We start from the raw sequence: 20350 nt of genomic DNA, 5'->3' as shown, positions 1-20350 counted from the left end.
ATTTGTTAAATTTTTTATAAAAATAGACTTGGTTTGTTTTTCTGTTAGTGGTGGACAGAATAAATGAAAGTAAATGAAATAAAGTAAATGATCCCGTAGCATTTTTTTTCAGCATATGAGTATTCACTTCCCTCCAGTGGTCACAGTGAAAAAGTGCACCCTCATAAAATTAAAAATAATAAAGATTGTTACTTGATATAATTCTCTTAATTCCTCATAACATTAGGATAAACTAAATGTAGCCTAACTGTTGCTTATTTTGGGGAATTAATGTGTTAGCACAGTGACTATAAACCTGATTTTCGAAAAGAAAATGTCAAAGGAGAAACAATTACAATATTTCATTCATGTTTTTAATCGTCATAATTCCTCCTCCCTAAATCAACACCCAAAATACATGAAAATTGTATTTCTGGAGCGGTTTTAATTTGTAGGTTGTGACGGGATGCTTTACAGTGATTCGATGTAAGAATGTTTTTATCAAAATCTTATTGACATTATTTTTGGATGAATAACATTTTTATATATTTATATATACTTAATGTATAAATTATAAATTTGTAATTTGAAAATGGAAAGAAAAAGAGACTTTTGTTAGAGGTGGCTTTATTTTGTAGGCGGGGACCGGATGTTGTGCACTTGTGTTACGTCACCCCACATGACGGAGGACCATGACGCGAGCAGGGAACGGACCGTGTTTGACAGATGTTTGTCCCGGACAAGGCTCCTCTCTCAATGCGGAGGAGACGTGTTGGCGAGCGGTCTGTGTTCGTAGAGTTAACCGCCGAGCAGCGCTTCATGACCGGCAACATGTCCGGAGAAAAGGCGTCGAGTCCCTGCAACAAGTTCCAGGCGAACATCTTTAACAAGAGTAAATGTCAGAACTGCTTCAAGTCCCGGGAACTGCATCTGATGAGCGACCACGACAAGGAGCAGGTAACGATCAACTCATCACCTTTGTAATCACTGGGGACACCCACAGTATTTAAAGCCTTTTAATCTCTATCAACTTTCAATCTAAGTCTGAGAACATATATGTGGAAGCAAAGTAATTTGCCGAATATTTCTTAGATTATTCGATCGGTCTTTTTGTTTATTTTTGTCTTCTGATCTAACTTTAAGAAGAAAAACATCTGATATTATTGATTTATTTATTTGTTCATCAATAATCATTTCTTTCCATCTATTTCTGACTAATCGATTAATTGACTACTGTTAGCTTTGATTAAAAGTCAGTACAAGTTTGTTTAGACAACAAATTGGACATAGTGTCACTTCATATATGGACTAACAGGTTTTTCATAATTAAATATTATCATTATTACTACTAAAAAACCTTTACTGCTAGCGGCTAGCATAGATTCACGCTTAATGCATTTCTTCAGCTGTATTGCAAGATAGGAATTTGGTTATTATTTTCATATAATCAATCAAATTAATTTAGCTTTTAGTATATAAAATAAGAATTATATCAAAGCAAGACAAAACCTTGATTAAATGAAATTATACTTCATGTCCAAAAACCCTTGTTGTTATTGAATAATTTATTTAAATTTCAGTTATCCAAGATAGATTTCTACTGGATATATCACCAATATCACTGATTGATGAATAAATCAAACATCAATAACACAGACTCTTTTATTTATTTTGGTCCTTTTAAAAAAGCACAGAGTGTTCCACGGCCTGTTGAAACATCATTCCTGCAGGTCTATCAGTTGGAGGGGATGTCAGGAGATGGTCACGACGGCTTCCTACATGCCTCACGTTGTTGAAATATTACTGCCTGGTTCCACTGTGCCTTGTAATTTCAACAGTGTTGCTCAACCTGCAAACACTACACATGGTATTAGTCTGACACAGAGGACAAAAGCTGTGTTTTGCCATAAACGTTGTGCATGTTTATATTGTTTTAAAATGTGCAGGAACTAAGATCAGTTACACGATCAACAGAAACTCAATAGACTAATCTTAATTATATGTATCAATTATATAGATATGTATGAACAGTTTTGGATTTATTGTTTGTTACTCACTTGAATCAGGTCATCACAACCTTTTGCTCAAACTGAAACCACCAGTTTTCTTTCTTTCTGTCCAGGCAAAGCCCATCTATGGCGGCTGGCTATGTCTGGCTCCTGAGGGGACAGACTTCGACAACCCAATGCAGAGGTCCAGGGTACGACACAGTGAAACAGACATAAAGCTACAGCATACAATCTCCCCTTCTGCATCGCCCACCTCACTCTTTAACATGTGGTGATATTATGATTTCCTTTCTGTGTTTGTCAGAAATGGCAGCGGCGCTTCTTCATCCTGTACGAACACGGCAGCCTGAGATTCGCCCTCGATGAACTGGTGAGAAACTGCTCCAAGAAAAAAAATCACAAGCGAGCGATAACAAAGAGCATAAACAGGGAAGCAGCGTACAGTAAGCCCCGCTCTGTGTGTACATCTGAATTTACAGTGTGTTGGGATCACGCATGCATCTTTAGGCCAGATGTTGTGAGCTGAACCGCAGCAGATGATTTGGGCTTAGCCTGTCCTCTAATGCTCACATCCCCCCCCTCCCCCCCTCTGTGATGCCCTCAAATCTCATTCCCTTGTCTCTTTTCATTCCAACGCCGCAAACTGCTATCTGCGTAGCTGTCATTCTTCTGCACGCTGTGTGACCAGTGCTCGTGAGGCAATTTCCCTATAGTTGCCCCCCGACCCCGACCCCTCCACAAGCTAATCTGATGTCTGATATCTGATTGTGCCACAGCCCAGCACTTTGCCACAGGGGACGGTGAACTTGAATCTGTGCACAGAGATCGCAGACGCCGAGCCCCGGACGGGTCAGAGGAACGCGCTCTGCATCGTCACGTCAGAGCAGGAAATATTCATCCGTGGTGACAATAAAGAGATCATCAATGGGTTGGTATAAATCTGTAAAAAAGCTCAATTAAATACAGGAGCATTCAGAGGTTAGATTTAGCACATTCTCCAGTATAATGTCTAGAATCTGCTGTTTCTTTCTTTTTCAACCAGGTGGAGTGAACAACTTTCGGTGTATCTACGGACCAACAAACATTATCAGAAGAAAAAACGCAAAGTGGAGCCTGTCGCCGCACAGGTAGCAAAGCAAATGTCCAAGCAGTGATTGTGTATGCATATTAGCCACAGACTGTATATAAAATGGACACAGACGCAGGGTCTGGAACGTGAATGCAGAAGTGACTTGCTGGTACCATCCAATGGGTGCAGGTCTCACTGTCGAGCATCGAAGCACAGCATATGTGTGATTTTGCATGGCTTTCCAAAATCAATATTCATGGTCCCTTGTTCTTTTTTTTGTTACTTTTGATGTGTCATCCTCAGTCAGTATGAGACCAAAACCACAATATGAACATCAGGGTGGAAATAAAGAAAAAGGGAGAGAACCTTCAAACATAAAAGCATTCATCTTCTGGAGACTGTGAATGTTATTGAAATGTCATCTGAATTCATTCAAAAGGGCGATGGACTGATTGGCTATACCCAGGCGAGGCTGAAATCCTGATTTAAATTATTAAAATCAACTAGGAAAATTGTCATGAAGGTTCCCAAGCACATGTTCATGTTCTCCAGAGGACGAAGTCCTCCCAGTTAGTATAATATTAAAGATAATAATTCAAAATGTTTAAGTAAATAAAGCCACTAGTAGTTTGCTATTTATTTAGGGACCCCTTTTTCTTTGGATCCACTCAAAACATAAAAACATGGCAAAAGTTTGGTAATTTATTTATTTACCTCTTTGTTTTTCACACAAACCATCAGGAACCCAGTCCAGCAAAGATGGCTGCGACAGATCCAGTACAGTCCAGCTGTGGTCGGTGGCAGGAAGAGCAGCGGGGCAGGGGACCGGACGTGACCCCCGTCTGGACTGTCACAGACACTGAGGCCCCGGGCCCGGAGCAGACCCCTGCAGGTGCCACAGAGTGCAAAACACACACACACACACACAAACAGGCTTTCGAGTTTATCAGCCAATCACAGCCATATCCTGTCCCCTTGCATCGTCCTAACCTTGCACAGATGTTCACACACTTTAGAGCTTTTTATTCAAACAGTTCATTGAACCCCGGCTACAACAGACACGCACACTGAGCACTGATTTGTGTTGGTGGGAACCAGCTGGGGTAGTCTCTGTTCTAACAGGAAATGACTCGACCTGAGAGACACAAACAGAAAACAAACGGGTATTTCTAACCTTCAGACGTCATTAAAACCAAACCTGATCCATAAAAGAGGTCTTAAACACGTCCTAATAGGCTTGATGGGTAGCACAGGACAGGTATTCGTCCTTGGAGCGTTGTGACAGTGGACACCAGTGCCTGGCTGGCGTCAGCATTATTGCAGGGTCTGGAGAGGTGCTGTAATAAAGGCCCGGACCAACTCTCTGTCTAATGACTCATCCTCAGTCAGTGTTTTTGCTCTAGTCATTGAATTCTTTAAGGTGTTTTACTGGAAGGGGCAGAAGTACACAGACAAATCACATGATGGGGTTTTGGAAACCAACTCTTGTTCTGTCTGATTGTGTATTTCTTTTAATTTATTAATCAATCAAAAATGAGGGAGGCGTGTATGAGAAAACCAAAGTCCAAGCCAGTTTCCACAAACATAAAAAAAAATTCTGAGGTATTGATGTGCTTATTATTCCTCTGCAGCTCCACCAAGGAAGTTGTGTTTACAACTCTGGTCATATTAGAAGAAACAACTTTACATTAAATATATTTAACTATTCATTTTGACAGAATTTTCCATTCATATTCTCATTTGGGCTCTTAATGTTAAACTTAGAGATATGAGGCGTTTTTATCCCTTTCTGCTCATGGGGATCTATTGTTGTAAGGTGTCTGAGGACAGTGGAAGATTTGTCTCTGAAATGCACTGGCCATTGGGTCAAGTGTTTTTCCCTATCATACTATATGTTGACCCCCTGCAACCCTCAAAGGAGGATGATTTAGGGGATGGATGGATGTTAAAATCTCTAAAAAGATCTCAAGTACTTTCTCAAACCAGCAACGTCAAACATTTTGTTGAACTCCAGTCTAAATTACATTTTATTTTGCTTTCTATATCCAGACCCCGCGTCAGCCTTCCTGTGCCCGTTGTCCAGAGACCCTCTGACCTTGAATGGTGATGGCAGGATTCAGAACCCAGTTTTGGATTCGGTGGCCATCGGTAACATCACCCAGCTGGTCCAAGCGTCAACAAGCAGCAACAACAAGATCCAGGACAGAAGGTTAGAAGAGAATCAGGGGGCAATTAGCAATTTCAAGCAAATTCGGATGAAAGCATGTAAATAACTTCTCTGTAGATCGTGTTTGGCAGCGATCTGGGGTTTATTTTCTGTGTGCATGTAGTCTGTGGGTAACAGCCCTTTAAAGTGCCTTGGCAAAGGGAAAGGGGGTCCATGTGCTAACAATTAGCACAAAGGACATCCAATGCCTCTCAGCTTCCCCCCAGCGTAAAGCCGAACAGCCATAGCACTCCGCTAAATACCAGATCAAAGCCTCACGCTCTAACCCTCCATTAGATCCCACTGCTGCATTTTTATATTTAGCTTAAAGAAACCCTCCCAGTTTGAGCATGTAAACCGGTCACGTGAGTAGAAAACGTCTCGGCTCCTCACTCATTCCCTTTTTGAGAAACAAAAAACACAAAATACTTACCCCACCACCACTGCCCCCCACTACCACCCTCCAAATAAGGCCAGAAATTCCAAAACACTGTTGTAATTAGATATCTGCCGCATTGTTTCTCAGGACCTTTCACGCAGACTGTCTGCCTGCCTTTCAGGGAGAGTAGGGTTCTGCTAAAAGCTCAGTCTAAGGGCAGAGGACTGTCTGCACCTGAAGAGGCAACTCTAACGTTAACAGAAATTACTAAAATATGTGGAGGTAAACCTGCATCACCGTCAAACTCTCTTCTACTTGTGATGTTCTGAAAGATTCAGAGCGACGGCCAAACAGACACAGAAGTACAATATGTTACGTCTGCTTTTTAAGTGTTTGTTTATTTCTTTTTAATAACTTGACATTACATTTACCTAAATGATAAAGAAAAATGAAACTCCTTGTTATACAGTACCGCTGTGTCAGTGACACCACTTTTTATCATTTACCACGTAAACAATTACCAAATACTGTCCACGAAATATCAAAGCAAAACAAAACTTTTACAATCATCTGTATCTAATTAGCCTTTTTACTAAGCTCATTCATATAAACTAATATCAATTTAAAATCAAGTTTATGTTTTAAGCACAGTAACAATGAATGGGGTGGACCACAATTCTGTACAATAAAAACTAAAAATAGAATAAAAAAAATTAAATCAAAGAATAGTAAGAGCCAATAAAATAAAATAGAATGTGGGAGAAGATAAAAACAAAGTCATAGAAAAGTAAGAGCCACCCAGTAAACTTAGGATGAGACCAATTCAAACCTTTTTTCATAGAAATACATTTAACATGCTGAAAACAAGTTAGTATATAAATAAGAAAATAAGACTTAGTCAAGGGCAGTTAAAAACCTGAGAGAACAGGTGGGTCTTCAGTCCAGCTTTAAAAGACAGAAATTCAATGTGTGGATTCAGTGTGTGTTTGTCTCGGGTAAAGTTTCCAAACCATTTAGTTGTCTGTGTTTTTTCTAGCAGTGGCGGCACAGCAGAGAGGATTGTGGGATTGGACGCCACCAATAAAGAGCAACAAGGGGGGGCAGCCGTTTCCAGCAGGGGCAGGAGTGAGGCTCGCAACAGCAAACGAGAGGTAAATGAAATACAGATCATCTCTTCATCTTTTATTAAATTGTGCTTCCACTTATTTAGCCTTTATTAAATCTCTATCGAGAGCTGAGGAAGGAGCTGATCCCCAAGGCAAAGCCTCCAATTCACCAGTCAACCTACGTTCCAACCCTCATCTGTGGTGATGAGCTCTGCGTAGTGCCCGAAAGAAGGAGATTGTGAATACAGGTGACCAAAGATTTCTCCGACAGATGCCTGGGATCAGGCTAAGAGATAGGGTAGAGCTATTTGCTATTTGCTTTCCGGTGCTCCTTCCATTGGAGGTTTACCAGTCGATGCCATACTGGTAGATCCAGAACTCATTAGAAAGACTTCATATCCCATCGGGTCAGGTCGGGGAACGCCTGGGGATCCCTCAGGAGGAGCTGGATATAGCTTGGGTGGGGAGAGGGCGGGAAAACTGGAAAACCCTGTTTAGCTGAGTGACTCCATGGCCCAACCTCGGATTAGCAGAAGAATATTGTTGGGTGGATGAAAACTCTCAACCGATATTTAATAAATGTAATTTAGTGAACAGCAGCTATAAGTACGTTTTATTGTTGTGCAGAGTAGAAGAGGAGTTGTTGACAATTATAGCTAAAATACTTATACCGGTTTGTAACGACATTGTGAATTGTTAAACCCTCCGTGTTTGAACAATGCTTATAAATGCTAAAAATGAAACAATAGTAGTTTGAGATTCTCAACAGCTTCAACTCATATCAGTAGATCCTCGACAGAAAAGTCATGAAATGTGGTTTCAAAGCTGTTGCCACAGCTTCAAGTTAACACCTCGCGAAACCTAGCACCGATTATCTTAAACTTTGATTTGAAAAAAACTGTTCAAGATGAAGTAGCATAAATAAAACGAGACAGAAAACACTAACTAACATGAATGATGAATTGCTCTGTAACAACAAAGTGGCAGGTTTGCGTATATGTAGTTGCTCATGCTCAAGGAGACAGAAAAACACTTATTTTAACCAGTAAACACAAATATCCTTCGAGAAATGACTATTGTTGTTGGACATAGTCATTTCATGGAGGTCAGCAAACTTCACAGAAGGAACATGAAGAAAAAAAATGAGATGTCAGGTCCGGTAACGATTGAAAGCACATCCTCACTGTGGACGTTTACAACCCTGTGATACGTGATGCTGATTAATCTCAGCGGTGGTTTGTCATGACTGGACTGGAGATGCCACTGGGCTGGACTGGTTTGAACATGACTCACACAACCAGGTGTTCTAAAGAGAAAGAGCGACATCACTTTTATGACGTAGCTTTTGAGCTGATCCAAAACCTTGAGCCCTAAGACTCCTCTTAAATTCTCCTCTGTGACAAACACAAGGGATCTGCTTCCATTTAGGACGTTCTTTTCTCGAACCATCATTCAGTCCATGACGAGAGCTAAAAAGCAGGTGGTGAAAGTTTGGCATGAAACGTGTGGACGAGTTGATCCTGCCGTGTCAAGGCGTGCGTGTCTGTCAGCATGCGAGGGAGCATGTGTCAGCAGGTGGGAGAGAGTCTGTGATTCACGCCAAGCTGCAGCATGTTTGAACTCAGAACTTGTTTCGATGCCCTGAGGTTGTTCAGTCCACCCGCTCCCGTGTGTCGTAATCTGGGAGCAGGCATTTTTCCTTCCTGACTTCTTTCCAGGGATTCCTGTAAACTTGAACAAGTCTTATCATTGGGAGCCCTTAGACTCTTTACGAGAATTTCTGCGGAACCACGTGACCCCGCCTGTGTTTGCAGAGCTCGAAGGACTGTGAGGAAGTAAGGAGCTCCTCCGTTGGCAAATCTGCGAGTGAGCGATACTGTGTGCTGTCGGACTGGTGATTACAGAGCTGAGCGCGTGTCACCAAAATGCAAAAAACATTGAGATAACCTGTCAACATACTGTCAAATAAAACTGTTAAAGTTAAACCAGGTTTTCTGCTGTAAGTCAGGTTTAGTATTTCCAAAAAGGACCCCCCCCCCCACGGTTTCAGTTAGATAGTTAGTTTGTTTGTAAGTTTGTTTTTTTGTATCGAATATGGACAAGATTCACTTTTTTTCCACTTTAAAACTAGTAATTTTTCTATTTTGAATTTTCATCGGTTTCCCAGTAAATGTATGTCTGTGTGATATCTGATTGTGTGTAATTTGGTGCAACAATGTCTGGAGATTATTAGGCTTTGGCGGAGGTTTGACCTCTGTTGTCTTCAGTGACCTTCAAGGAATACAACATGATAAGTATTTGGATAGATGATAGGTTATATTTTGGGGTTATTTTGTTATTTATTGTCTTACTACAAAATGTTTTCTTTACCATATTATTATTATATTTGTTGTTGTTGTTGTTGTTGTTGTTATTATGATGAGTTGCGTCCTTCAGAAGGTCGTCGGCTCCGTGAAGGCGGTGTGATCTCAAGGTGTTGTCCAGATGCTGAACAGTTGGCACATCATATTATACTACAGAATGGAAAACCAGAAGAGGATCCAGGCCCAGAGGTCATGGTTTCATCTTTGTTTGTTAGTTCGTTAGCTGGAATGCGCAAAAACTACCCAACCATGATATTTTGTTGACGGTTGGGGTTATGACCTCAGGGGGAACCTGAGGGATGCAGGATCTGTTGTGATCTGAATCAGGAGGTTGATCGAGGATTTTATATTCACAGGGCATTTTTCAACATTTGTCAGAGCATGGATATTGATTGGAAAAAAAAACTAATATTGACCATGATATTCTAGTTACATGTGCATTTGGTGTTAGTGACAGTCAGTAACTGCTGTGACAGCGCTGTGATAAGATAACAGACAGTAGCAGAAAATTGTTATGTCTTGATATCTCGATGTGATCATATAAAAATGAGAAAAGTTTCTGGTAGAAAAAAAAGATTAAGGGTAAATGATCTTGTCATAAGTTGTTGAAGAAGGTGCTGCTGGCTGCAAAAACATCGACTTTGTCCTGACATGCTCATTTCTCTTCACTGTGAATTGATCAGTGCTTAAAAAACACCAGACTTCACCCACATCAACTGCGTGTTCCACACCAGCACATTTTCAGAATTAATCGTTCACTATAGAGCTGTTGTTGGAAACGTTGAAAAAGTATGATCTCACTGGTGCAACCCAGATGGGCATCAGTGTTTATCTTTGATTAAACATACAGGCTCATTCCAGAGGATTTGCCTCTTAAATACAAGGCCAGCACTTTTTCATCCAATGAGATGATTTGGTGATTTGTAGGTTTGTTTTACCAGCCAGGAGGAGGCCGGAGCAGCCTGTCCAGAGTTCATTCAGGCCTTGGAGCTGAGATTGCCAAGAAAGGGGACAGGCTCTGTCTTCAGCAATTGTTTAAGGGCGAGAAAAAAGATCTTCCCTCTGCAGCCGGAGCACCGTGTTCCTGCATGTGTTGTGTCCTTGGATAGTTTTCAATGTAAACTCGAGAAAAAAACTGAAAAAACGCAAAGAATGTTCTGTAACGACTAAAGTGGTAAATTTTTTCCCCCATTAAAGTGGTTATGTAAGAGGGAAGAATGAATCTTTTGAAAAGCAGTGGATCAAGTAAACAATAAAGCTTGTTTCTTTTAACGCTGTGTAATCCAGACTCGGATAGGAGCTGTCAAAGCAGCTCTGTTGGCCTGCAGGAGTCTCGGCATCATCGCAATTGTGCTGCCTCTAAAACCTTTTCATGCATTCCACGGCCGAACGCAGTCATCCATGTGCAGTGCACTGGTGATGCGAGTAAGAGTTTAACAGACGGTGGAGAAAAGCCTGCTGGGCTCCCTGCGGTGCTCTACAGCAGGCCTAATCCTCACATCTGACGTCCCTGCCAAGGATCGGTTACTCCAGTTGAAGGAATGCAGACTGCAAATCTGCTGCCGACCTCATTGAGGAAACACTGCACATCCCTGCATCAGTGAAAACCTGTATATGGTTCTGATTCTTGTGATTTAGTATTTATTTTTTGTCTTCCACAGAACCTACACTCATGCGGAGACTTAACCCAGCTGAGCACACCCCCTCCTCAGAGACGAGCCAAGTCTCTGGACCGCAGAACGTCAGACACTGTCATGACTGTGAGTAATCTGTAAAACTTTTTCAACCAATACAAATTAAATTTGAACCCAACCCCTGATTTTTTGACCCACAGTGTAGATTCAATGTTTGGAAGTCCCAATGCCACCCCCTAGAGGTGAAACTGCTCTTGATCCCCATGCATGTGACCATGAGTGCTGATCAAACTGAGTAGGTGGCAGTTGAGACTTCCTGATTTAATTCCATAGACTGTATATGACAATGGACGTAGAATACAGAAAATGAAGCCAGTAGTGCCTGAAACCTGTATTTTCTTGAATGACCAGCAGTGGGCGACTCCAGTAGTCATTTCTATAGAAGTCATTCTCTTTTGATTTATACCATCAGGCGACATTTTCCTAAGGAGTTTGTTTTTCTCAATCGCTAGTTTCAAATCTTCTTCAGTACAGCAAAATCATTTAGTAAATGATGGTCCTTTAAAGTCAAATTTAATAGACCATAAAACACTGTATGATGACTGACAGCGAGTCCTGTCCCCTGATCATCCAAATATGCTCAGCTTGGTTTCAAACATCTCAGATGGTGCTGATCAAAATGTCAAACTTGATGCTGAAAACAACAGGATGTCACTGTGTGTTACCACATGGTCATAGCACACCTTGTGTTGTCCTGATCGCTGTGAGGTCAAACAAACCTAGTGTGTTTATCTGGGTGTTTATTTCCAGTGTTCATCCCTTCAGCTAGGTTCACACTTCATTCACTTCAATCATGTTTTTTTTTTCATTATGATAATAATGTATTTTAAAGCTCCTGGACTGCTTGTGTTAAATAAATCTAACTTTGGTGCATTTGCAAGGTTGAGGTTCTCTCAATAACTCTTGCATCTTCTGGCCAAATGTTACACAACATTTTCAAAGAATTTTTACTGTAAAAGACAAAGCAAGTCAATGCAATTTCTGGAAACCCCCCCTGATTGCCACTGGTATAAGAAAACCCTTGAAACTCTTTTTTTCACGACTTATTGTCTTTACAGCCGGATCTATTAAACTTTAAAAAAGGCTGGATGGTGAAGTTGGATGAAAAGGACCAGGTGAGCTGTTTAGATTCCTAAACCAAATGTTTGTCGTACTTAAGATTTTATTTCTGTTGCTTTTATTAATCCTTTGCTCCCCTCTAGTGGAAGAAATACTGGTTTGTGCTGTCGATTGACAGTCTGAGGTTCTACAGGGACTCGATAACTGAGGAGGTACCGTTCTATTTGACGTCTTACTCAGTAAAAACTTTTTTTATATTGTTTTTCCTTAAGCAAAGACATATTTTTTTGTTTCTTGTTCTCAGGCGTCGGATCTGGAAGGAGAAATTGACCTGGCTCGATGTTATAATGTGTCTGAGTTTCAGGTGCAGAGGAACTATGGCTTTCAAATCCACGTAAGATTTTTACCTCAAAAGTTCCCAAACTGACGATCTGAAATTTTACCTCCAACTTATATTTCTTTGACCCTTTTTGTATGTGTTACAGACCCTGATGGCCGTCTACACATTGTCAGCCATGACTGCAGGAATACGCAGGAACTGGATCCAGTCTCTGATGAAAAATGTTAATCCAGCTAACACTCCTGATGTAACAAGGTATATTAGTATAAGTGACAGTACTCCTTATTGTGGAATTTTTATAATTGAATTAAATGGGGAAATCAAAATGTCCTAGAAAACCCAAAGGTAAACAAAAGTAAACATAAGAAAGCGATTATTGAAATGTTTTCCGAATATTTTATACACAGTTTACCTGGCCACCACGCTCCCCGCAGTGCACCTGAAGCCCTCCCTAAACCAGATGTGACTCGAGACTCTCGCTCCACTGACGTCTCCACAGAGAGAGACCCTCACCACAAACCCAGGAGTGTGTTGGAACGGCGGCGGGAAGGACGCTACAAAACTTACGACTGGGCTGAGTTCAGACCTCAGAACAAGTCGATGCTGGAGTCTGATCATCAGAGAGATAAATCTCCCTGCTCAGTGGAGGTGGTCGAACTGGACAGAAACAGGAGGCGGGAGGAGAGGAGGAGGAGGTACGAGAACATGCTGGGCTCCTCTCTGAGTTGGGACAAGGCTGGTGGCAAGACGGACAATGGTGGCGTCAGAGCACTGAGTCCCGAATCCCAGCAGAGAGTGGAGGAAGAGATAGAGGAGTGCTGGATGCAGGTGGAGAAGACTGTGTTCAGACTGGATAGGACTGTCCCACTGTTTACTGAAGCCAAAGACACTGTGGAGATGGAGAACATGCTGAACGGCTACAGGAACGGGGTGAGTGCTTTAAATCTGACGTGATCTCTGACTAGAGATAAACTCGAGCCTGACCCATTTATCTATACACATGCAGTGCCTGTTCTAAACCTATAATGGGCTGTTCTCTTGTCCTGGGTCAATGCTCTGGAGCTACTTCAGAATTATTCCTCATTAGTGGGACCTCCTCAAACCATTACAGCAACAAAATGAATATTCTCCTTTTACTAAACCAATTGCTAAAGATGAAGTGATGAATGTTGTTGTCATGACACCGATCAGTACCTGCGACTATCAAACTATCTTAATGATCTGGTGGTAATTTTGACCAGTGGTTTGACCCATTTGTTGACCCAGCTGTAGTTTATCTAAGGATATTAGAAGAGGATATGTTCAACTTGGTCCACAGACTTTAGCCACACTGTCCCACCTCAACAACAGAGCCGTAATGGTTTGTTTAATTCAAATTGTATTACTATAGAACACATCACATGACATTATCTCACCAAATTTGACTTCCTTGGGTCTTTTACTATACACATGCCAAGTGTGTACAGACAGACAGACAGAGATTTCTGGAATTATAGATAGCCTCACACAGACATGTCGGTATCTGTGTGTATGTCAGACTTGTGTGTAGGAAATGTCTCTGCTCCTGCTTTACCTGGCTTTGTTCGAGGGCGTGCCAGGAAAGCCGCTAGGCATGCATTATGCATATGTGAGGAATTGTAAAGTCACAATGATGCAGGCTGCAGATGAGGTGTTTCAGGAGTAGTGTTTTCTGTGTGGGAGAGTTGCTCCCTTTACCAAAAGGCTGTTTAAATACTTTCCTCCAGACTCTAAGTGCTCCAGCTTTTAATGCAGCTTTGTGTAATGAATGCTGCCGAATCTGAGTTGCTCCCTCTGCGTTGTTGAAGGTTGAGGATCTGAAGCTACAGCTGGCAGAGTCGGAGCGCCAAAGGCTTGAGCTGGAAGCACAGCTGAGTCCAGTGGGGGATCATCAGCAGGTCACACTGGTAAAGAAATAAATACTATTTTGCGCCTCAGAGGTCTGTTTGCTTACATTTTGTATATCTGTGCTCAAACATGGCGTTTCTAATCCACCTCTTTTCTTTCCGAAGACGGATCCTCCTCTGGGTCCTGAAGAAGATTTTTGTCCATTGGACACAAATGAAGATTTGTCAAACTGCCAAACACTGAGCCTGAAAGAAGCATACGAAGACACCAGAGAGGTGTCACAGCAGCAGATCATTACTGCACAGGACATGACGGAGCAGCTCAGCCTAGAACCACCTTCGTCCCAGCCTCAGCAGACGCCAAGCATCTGGCTGCATGACACAGAAGGCAACTTCCAAGAGCTGGGAGAATTCCTTCCTGAAGGTGTAGCCACTTTATTTTCAGCTACATCAGACAGTCAAAACATTCTGTCTCACAGTGATGGACGACTGTTCGAGCTAAACTCTGGTGACACAGCAGCCGACCACCTGAATCAGCTGGACAGAGAAGACAGTCCGCTGTCTCCCCCCACAGCAACACAAATAAATAACAGTGAATACAACTCAATTCCATGCATTATAGGGAAGCCATCAGAGGGAGACGACAGCCTAGTCAACTGCCTCATAGAGCAGCACATCCTTCCGGACCAGGCGATGGTAAGGAGGCTGTCCCAAGAGGTGGAGCTGCTCACCAGCCAGAACGGGGCTCTCAACCAACGCAACCAGGAGATGCTCAACCAGCTGACGGAGGCAGACCGTGAGATAGAACGGCTGAAAGCAGAGCTGAGCAGCAGGTACACCGAAGCCCATCACCTTCCAGAGGTGGAGCAACAGGGGAACATGAGAGCAGAAGATCTGGAGAGGGAGCTGAGCCTTAGGAACCAGGAGCTCCTGGAGGCCCAGACGCTCATCACGTCTCTGACAGAGGCAATGCTCCAGCTGAACGTCGAGGAGGAAGAAGCAGGAGGGGAGAAACATGACCCGAAATCAGAGGGTTATCTGCTGCGGTGTTTTGAGGCTATTGAAGCTAAGACAACAGAGCTGGAGAGGCATATCAACCGATCAGAAACCAATTATGGGGAGCTGCAGGTGCAAAACGTTGAGCTGAAAGAGGCGGAGATGTTTTACCACCAGAGAGCTGCGGAGGCGGAGGCCGACATCAGGAGGCTGAATCAGGAGTTAGAGGCGAAGAGGTTCAGGCATGAGAAGAAAAGTGTTTCTGGTGAAGAAAGGATCCGGCAAGTGATAGAGGGGATGGTCATGAGGTTGGACGCTGTGGAGAAACTTTTGGAGGCAATTGGCAAGTTGGATTATGGGAAAGAAAGAGAGGACGAGGAGACGATGCCTGCAATAGTGAGTCAGCTGAAGTGGGAGGAAGACTTCTGGAGTTTGCTTTTCAACGAATTTGGAGCCAGCACTTCCCAATCGAATGAGGAGAAATGTGTTGAAGCGCTTCTCAGAGAGGTGGCAGAGCACATGGTTGTAGAGAGGCAGGTGCTGCTTTTAGGTCACTATTTACTTTCTGGGATCGATTCATGCACAAATGAGGGAAGGGAAGGTGTGAAAGATCTGGATGTTATTTGGAATACCGCAAGTGTGACAGTGACAGAAACACAAAAGACAGATGAAAACAGGATGTTTGATTCTATTAACCAGCTGTGCCACATTGAACATTTCAAAGCAACAACGCAGATGAAAAGATCTTTGCTAAACCGAGTCTCCTCCGCCCCTGAAAAGCTGCAGCTGATTGCAGAAAGTTGTGGTGATATTCATGTTTCAGAGCATCACTGGTTTGGTTTAATTCACTCCGCAGCCACCGAGGCGCTGTACTGCTTCCATCTAAAGCGGCTGCAGTCAAAATGTGAGAAACAGCTTGAAGAAACTAAACGGAAACTTCTCAACTGCAGCAGCTGTGTCAAACTGACCGAGGAGAACAGGGAGCTGAAAGCAAGACTGTCAAATCTAGAAGAGCAGCAGGCGTCCACATGTGGAGATACAAGGAACATGTGCTGTCAGACGGATGAGATTTCACCACAGGACACAGGCATGGAGCTGCAGATAACACAGGCAGGTATTGTTGATCAAATTGGGGAAGAGGAAATGGTCGAGTCGTCACTGAACTGTACGGACGTCCCATTTCTGTCGAAAGAAAACTCAGAGGACAGTGTTGAATCTCAGCAGGAATCAGATCCGAACACGGAGATGGAGCAAGTTTTAGTGCTGAGAAGAAGAGTGAAGGAGCTGGAGGAGCTGCTGTCCGTCACCTTGGAGGAGATGAGCCAAGAGTTTGAGGGCAAAATGATTTGTGTTCAGATGCAACATGACAAGGAGACAGAGAAGCTGAAGGTAGGAAGTGATAAATGTTCCTTTTTTTTTAAAGCCAGTTTTATAAGATTGAAGCTATACATACCACAAACTCATGTGGCTGGATACAATTAAACAGAAACATTAGAATTTGTGTGCAAATGTTGCTGTAGTGCTTCTGTGGAAAAGCTACATACACCTTATGTGGCTCCAGATGGAGCTTTGTGACGTTTAGAAACTGATTGGACGTTTTCAGATATGTTCATCATGAGCTCTAACAAGTTGAATACATGTTTCAGATAATATAGAAAAAACAGTGACTGCCTGAATTATTTAGTAAGGAATATTACAAAATACAAAATGGATCGAATTCCTTATCACAGTGTAATTTTAAACCATCATAGGTAATGAAAAATTCAATATTGCCAAAAAGCAGTCCTTAATATTTATTTTGATAGTGTCAAAAACCGAGTAGGATTCGCACTGCTCTTAAAATATAAAAATAGGTTTTATTGATACAAAGAGGTTTTCATGTGTTCCCACCCCCAGGTCACATGTCAGCAAGGGTTCATCTCCATGGAGCAGTCCCATCTGAAGGTCCTGGAGGAGCTGCAGCGCAGACACCAGCAGGAGGTGGAGCGCCTCCTGATGGAGAGAGACCGGCTGCTGGAGGAAGAGAGCTCTGCAACTGCGACTGGTGAGAGGAGTCTGTCTGAAATTTAAATTCATCTTTCCCCTTTTTTTGTTGATGCAGAGGAAACAATATGATCCGATGTTCTGTTTTTATTAGAACCTCTTTAACAGAAAAAAAATACACATTTTGTCTTTACGATGTTTTCACTTTGCTGTTTATACAGATTAGTGATTAATTCGAATAGTTACAACATTTGTACATTTTCTAAACTCATCTCTGTCTCCATTTATTTTCTTTCTTTTCTTATAATATTCTTCAAAAATACCACTATTTCTTTAACTCTCAGTATCTGTTATCTTACTCAAACACAATGTTTCATATAGTTATATATCAATAATTTTTTTGTTTTTGTTTTTTTTCTGAAGCAATCGAAGCGATTAAGAACGCTCACCGTCTGGAGCTGGAGCGGGAGGTGCAGAGAAGATGTCAGTCAGAAAACAGCAATGAAAACAACGTCCTGGAGATCATGCAGAGGCAACATAGGTACATAGAGCAAGGATTTCCCGTTCATTCTCCTGGGAAGTGTGTGTGTTTAATATCTGTGTCTATCAATGTGTCTGTTGAAGCGAGGAACTAGCTTCTTACCAGCGGGAGCTCGAGGTTTTGTCCCAGCAGTTTTGTCTGAAGTGTCTGGAGAACGGACACCTGGTGCAGGCTCTGGATGCAGAGCGGAGGGCCTTGTGCCAGTGCCAGCAGGAAAACCAGGACCTGAGGACCAGAAACCAGGTGACACAGACTCTTAAATCCACCTGATCACAGTTCATACCCACAGGAGATCCAGGGTGTAAAAGCAAAACCATAAATCTTCTCTAATTTCGTATCATTAATATTCTGCTCCATATGGCAGGGTGTCTCTTTGACAAAGCCTTGTATATAAGTGTGATTGATCTCAGTATATGTCACAATCTATGTAACATATTATTTTTATAGTTAAACTGGAAAATCCCAGTAGATATGAATACATTCCACTCATTTAAAAATCTATTTTTAGAAATTCTAGATTGTATATAAAGATGGACTTCATGACAGTTCCCCGAAAATGAAACCAAACATCTCAGAGGTTTTTCTGTCATTTGAGGTCGTTCTTATCACACTGATGATTTTCAAGGGGTCATGTTTTTGATAAGTTTTTTTTTTTATTAGTTATTTGATGCAATCAAAACAGACTGAGATGTGATGATTGACAGCGGAGACTGAGTCACCATTGGTCGATAGTGTGTATCAGTGGAACCTCAATACTGAGGCTCCGTCCCCAGATCACGACTGCACAGACACAAATGTGGAAGATGGCAGTGTTTGTATCCAGGATATTTTGCCTTCATTTCTGGATAGTGATAGAAAGTGGAGACATGTCATCCATCTTTATATACCGTCTATGTTAGGAACATTTTTTTGTATCACTGGACTCATCTGATACTGAAGAAAATATATAAACCTGATGATTCTGTTTTTAAGAGCTGTTCAGTGTTGTTAAGTGAGAGGTTTTGTCTTATGCAGGAGTTGAGCAGTCACCTCGCAGCAGAGATAACCAGACTGTGTTCGCTCGCCAAGCAGGACGAGCTGCCGTTCAGTCAGGGAATGGACATCTACGAGATGGAGGTGAGTCTCATCTGAGCGAGAGAGGACCACGCCGGTTAAACTTTGAATTACAGAGGGCCGTCCGCACACTCACCTGGTAAAGTGAGCAGAGTACCACATATTAGACCTCAACCATGATCTGCAGCTGGTTTAAGTAAAACTGTTTTTGTTGCTGGTTTAGTTGAAACTCAATGTAGCTGGTTTAATTTAAGCTGAGTCTGTCACTAGTTTAAGATTTTGATTTTTTTTAACTGCCTGAACAAGTTTACATCTTGAATCCTAGTTCTAAAAACTATTTAAGGTACTAATTTCTTAGAGAAAATACAAATGCCTTTTGAGTGGGAAGAATATGTTTGGTACTTTATTTCAGCTTGATCTGAAGATATATGAAGCGTAAACATTACATAGCCTGCCATATATACAGAATATAACTATAAATATATATAAAGATGATTAGTTGAAGGTTGCTTTGTGTTATTTCAGATAACCCTGCGAGTGAAGGAGTCTGAGGTTCAGTGTCTGAAGCAGGAGATCACATCTCTGAAGGATGAACTGCAGTCAGCACAAAGGGTGAGAATCAATAAACACCAACGAACTGCTACACATATTGATATTATATACTATATATTGATCGCCTATATGCTCAGAGACGAATTACCCAATCAGAAATTTGGATTGTAAGCCATTGTATAAAAACTAAGTTCATACCACAAGCCACGTATAAGGAAATTTATAAACAAATATTTGTATTAGCAATTTACAAGAGAATAAGGAGTAAGCCAGTCTGATCTATGCCGATAGTTTGTTCTATTTTAACAGAAATTGCCTGGTTGCCCTTGTGTTGGTCCTGAGCCTAGGTTGTGGAATAGCGAGCAAATCCTTTGATGGAACGCAAAGTTAAAGAAATTAACATCCACACCATAATAGAATGGGCTTTTCCCAGGCTCTGTCTTAGGTTTATGTTTTTTGCATTATATATATATATATATATTTTATATTATATATTTCCCATATTTATGTGACGATTTCAGGACAAGAGGAACGCCACAAAGAAGTACAAGGACTTGTTCACAGAGCTGAGCATCGTCAGAGCCAAATCCGACAGAGATGTGGACGAGCTGAGAGAGAACCTGAAGCTGGCTCATCACGCTCTGGACCAGACTTCACCCTGAATTTATCCATTTTCACAGCATTTATCTTCACTGCAACATTAAAAATACTTTACCCTCAGTATTATTCTTGAACAAAACGTATGTTTACAAATACATATGTATTTTATAAAACCTGGAAGTTTTATCCTCAAACTAACTTTCGGAGATCAGTCACTTCTTGACCATGTATTTACCATGTGATTTAGCTAAGTTCTTCCTCTGTTTATATTGTCAAATGTATATTTTTAAATCTATTTTTTTGTTTTGTCTTTGACCGAACATCCCCATTTACTGTATGTATAGTATTTTATCCGTACAACCAGGTTTTTTATATTTAAAAATAATTTGCACACTTGCATGTTTAGAAGTTGTTTTCCAGCCTCTCATCACTGCTGTATATTTCTTGTTCACTAATTAAATAATTTAAATGAAACCTGTTTCCTGCAGGTCACTTCATCCATCAAACACAAACTGTAATTTATATTTCTACACTTGAATTGAATTGAATGTCATTA

At 41.6% G+C, this 20350-nt stretch overlaps 1 protein-coding gene across 2 annotated transcripts; it reads left to right on the top strand.

The window, feature by feature from the left end:
* Positions 1-694: 694 nt before the first annotated feature.
* LOC133971562 (myosin phosphatase Rho-interacting protein-like) lies at positions 695-20262 on the top strand. Of its 2 annotated transcripts, none has more exons than XM_062408974.1 (22): positions 695-936; positions 2102-2179; positions 2293-2358; positions 2765-2916; positions 3031-3115; positions 3799-3949; positions 5107-5266; positions 6682-6793; positions 10773-10871; positions 11864-11920; positions 12008-12076; positions 12169-12258; positions 12350-12459; positions 12612-13134; positions 14031-14129; positions 14235-16454; positions 16962-17109; positions 17472-17589; positions 17673-17832; positions 18604-18705; positions 19168-19254; positions 19716-20262. In XM_062408974.1, exons 1-22 carry the CDS (start codon positions 706-708, stop codon positions 19854-19856), a joined length of 5058 nt encoding a protein of 1685 aa, XP_062264958.1. In that variant the 5' UTR covers positions 695-705; the 3' UTR covers positions 19857-20262. The 2 variants fall into 2 exon arrangements, with proteins under 2 accessions (XP_062264958.1, XP_062264957.1); XM_062408973.1 differs by having other exon boundaries at positions 6679-6793.
* The last annotated feature ends 88 nt before the right edge of the window (positions 20263-20350 follow it).

The sequence above is a fragment of the Platichthys flesus genome, chromosome 16 (assembly GCF_949316205.1).
Source record: "Platichthys flesus chromosome 16, fPlaFle2.1, whole genome shotgun sequence".
Taxonomy (NCBI): domain Eukaryota; kingdom Metazoa; phylum Chordata; class Actinopteri; order Pleuronectiformes; family Pleuronectidae; genus Platichthys; species Platichthys flesus.
Note: the sequence above shows the minus strand (reverse complement) of the source record. Positions and strands in the feature narration are given on the sequence as shown.

Coding starts and splice junctions, on each gene's coding strand:
- LOC133971562 (XM_062408973.1), top strand. CDS start 706: ATGTTTGTCCCGGACAAGGCTCCTCTCTCAATGCGGAGGAGACGTGTT. Junction 12,460..12,611: donor AACACTCCTGATGTAACAAG/GTATATTAGTAT, acceptor TTTTATACACAG/TTTACCTGGCCACCACGCTC. Junction 14,130..14,234: donor ATCATCAGCAGGTCACACTG/GTAAAGAAATAA, acceptor TTCTTTCCGAAG/ACGGATCCTCCTCTGGGTCC.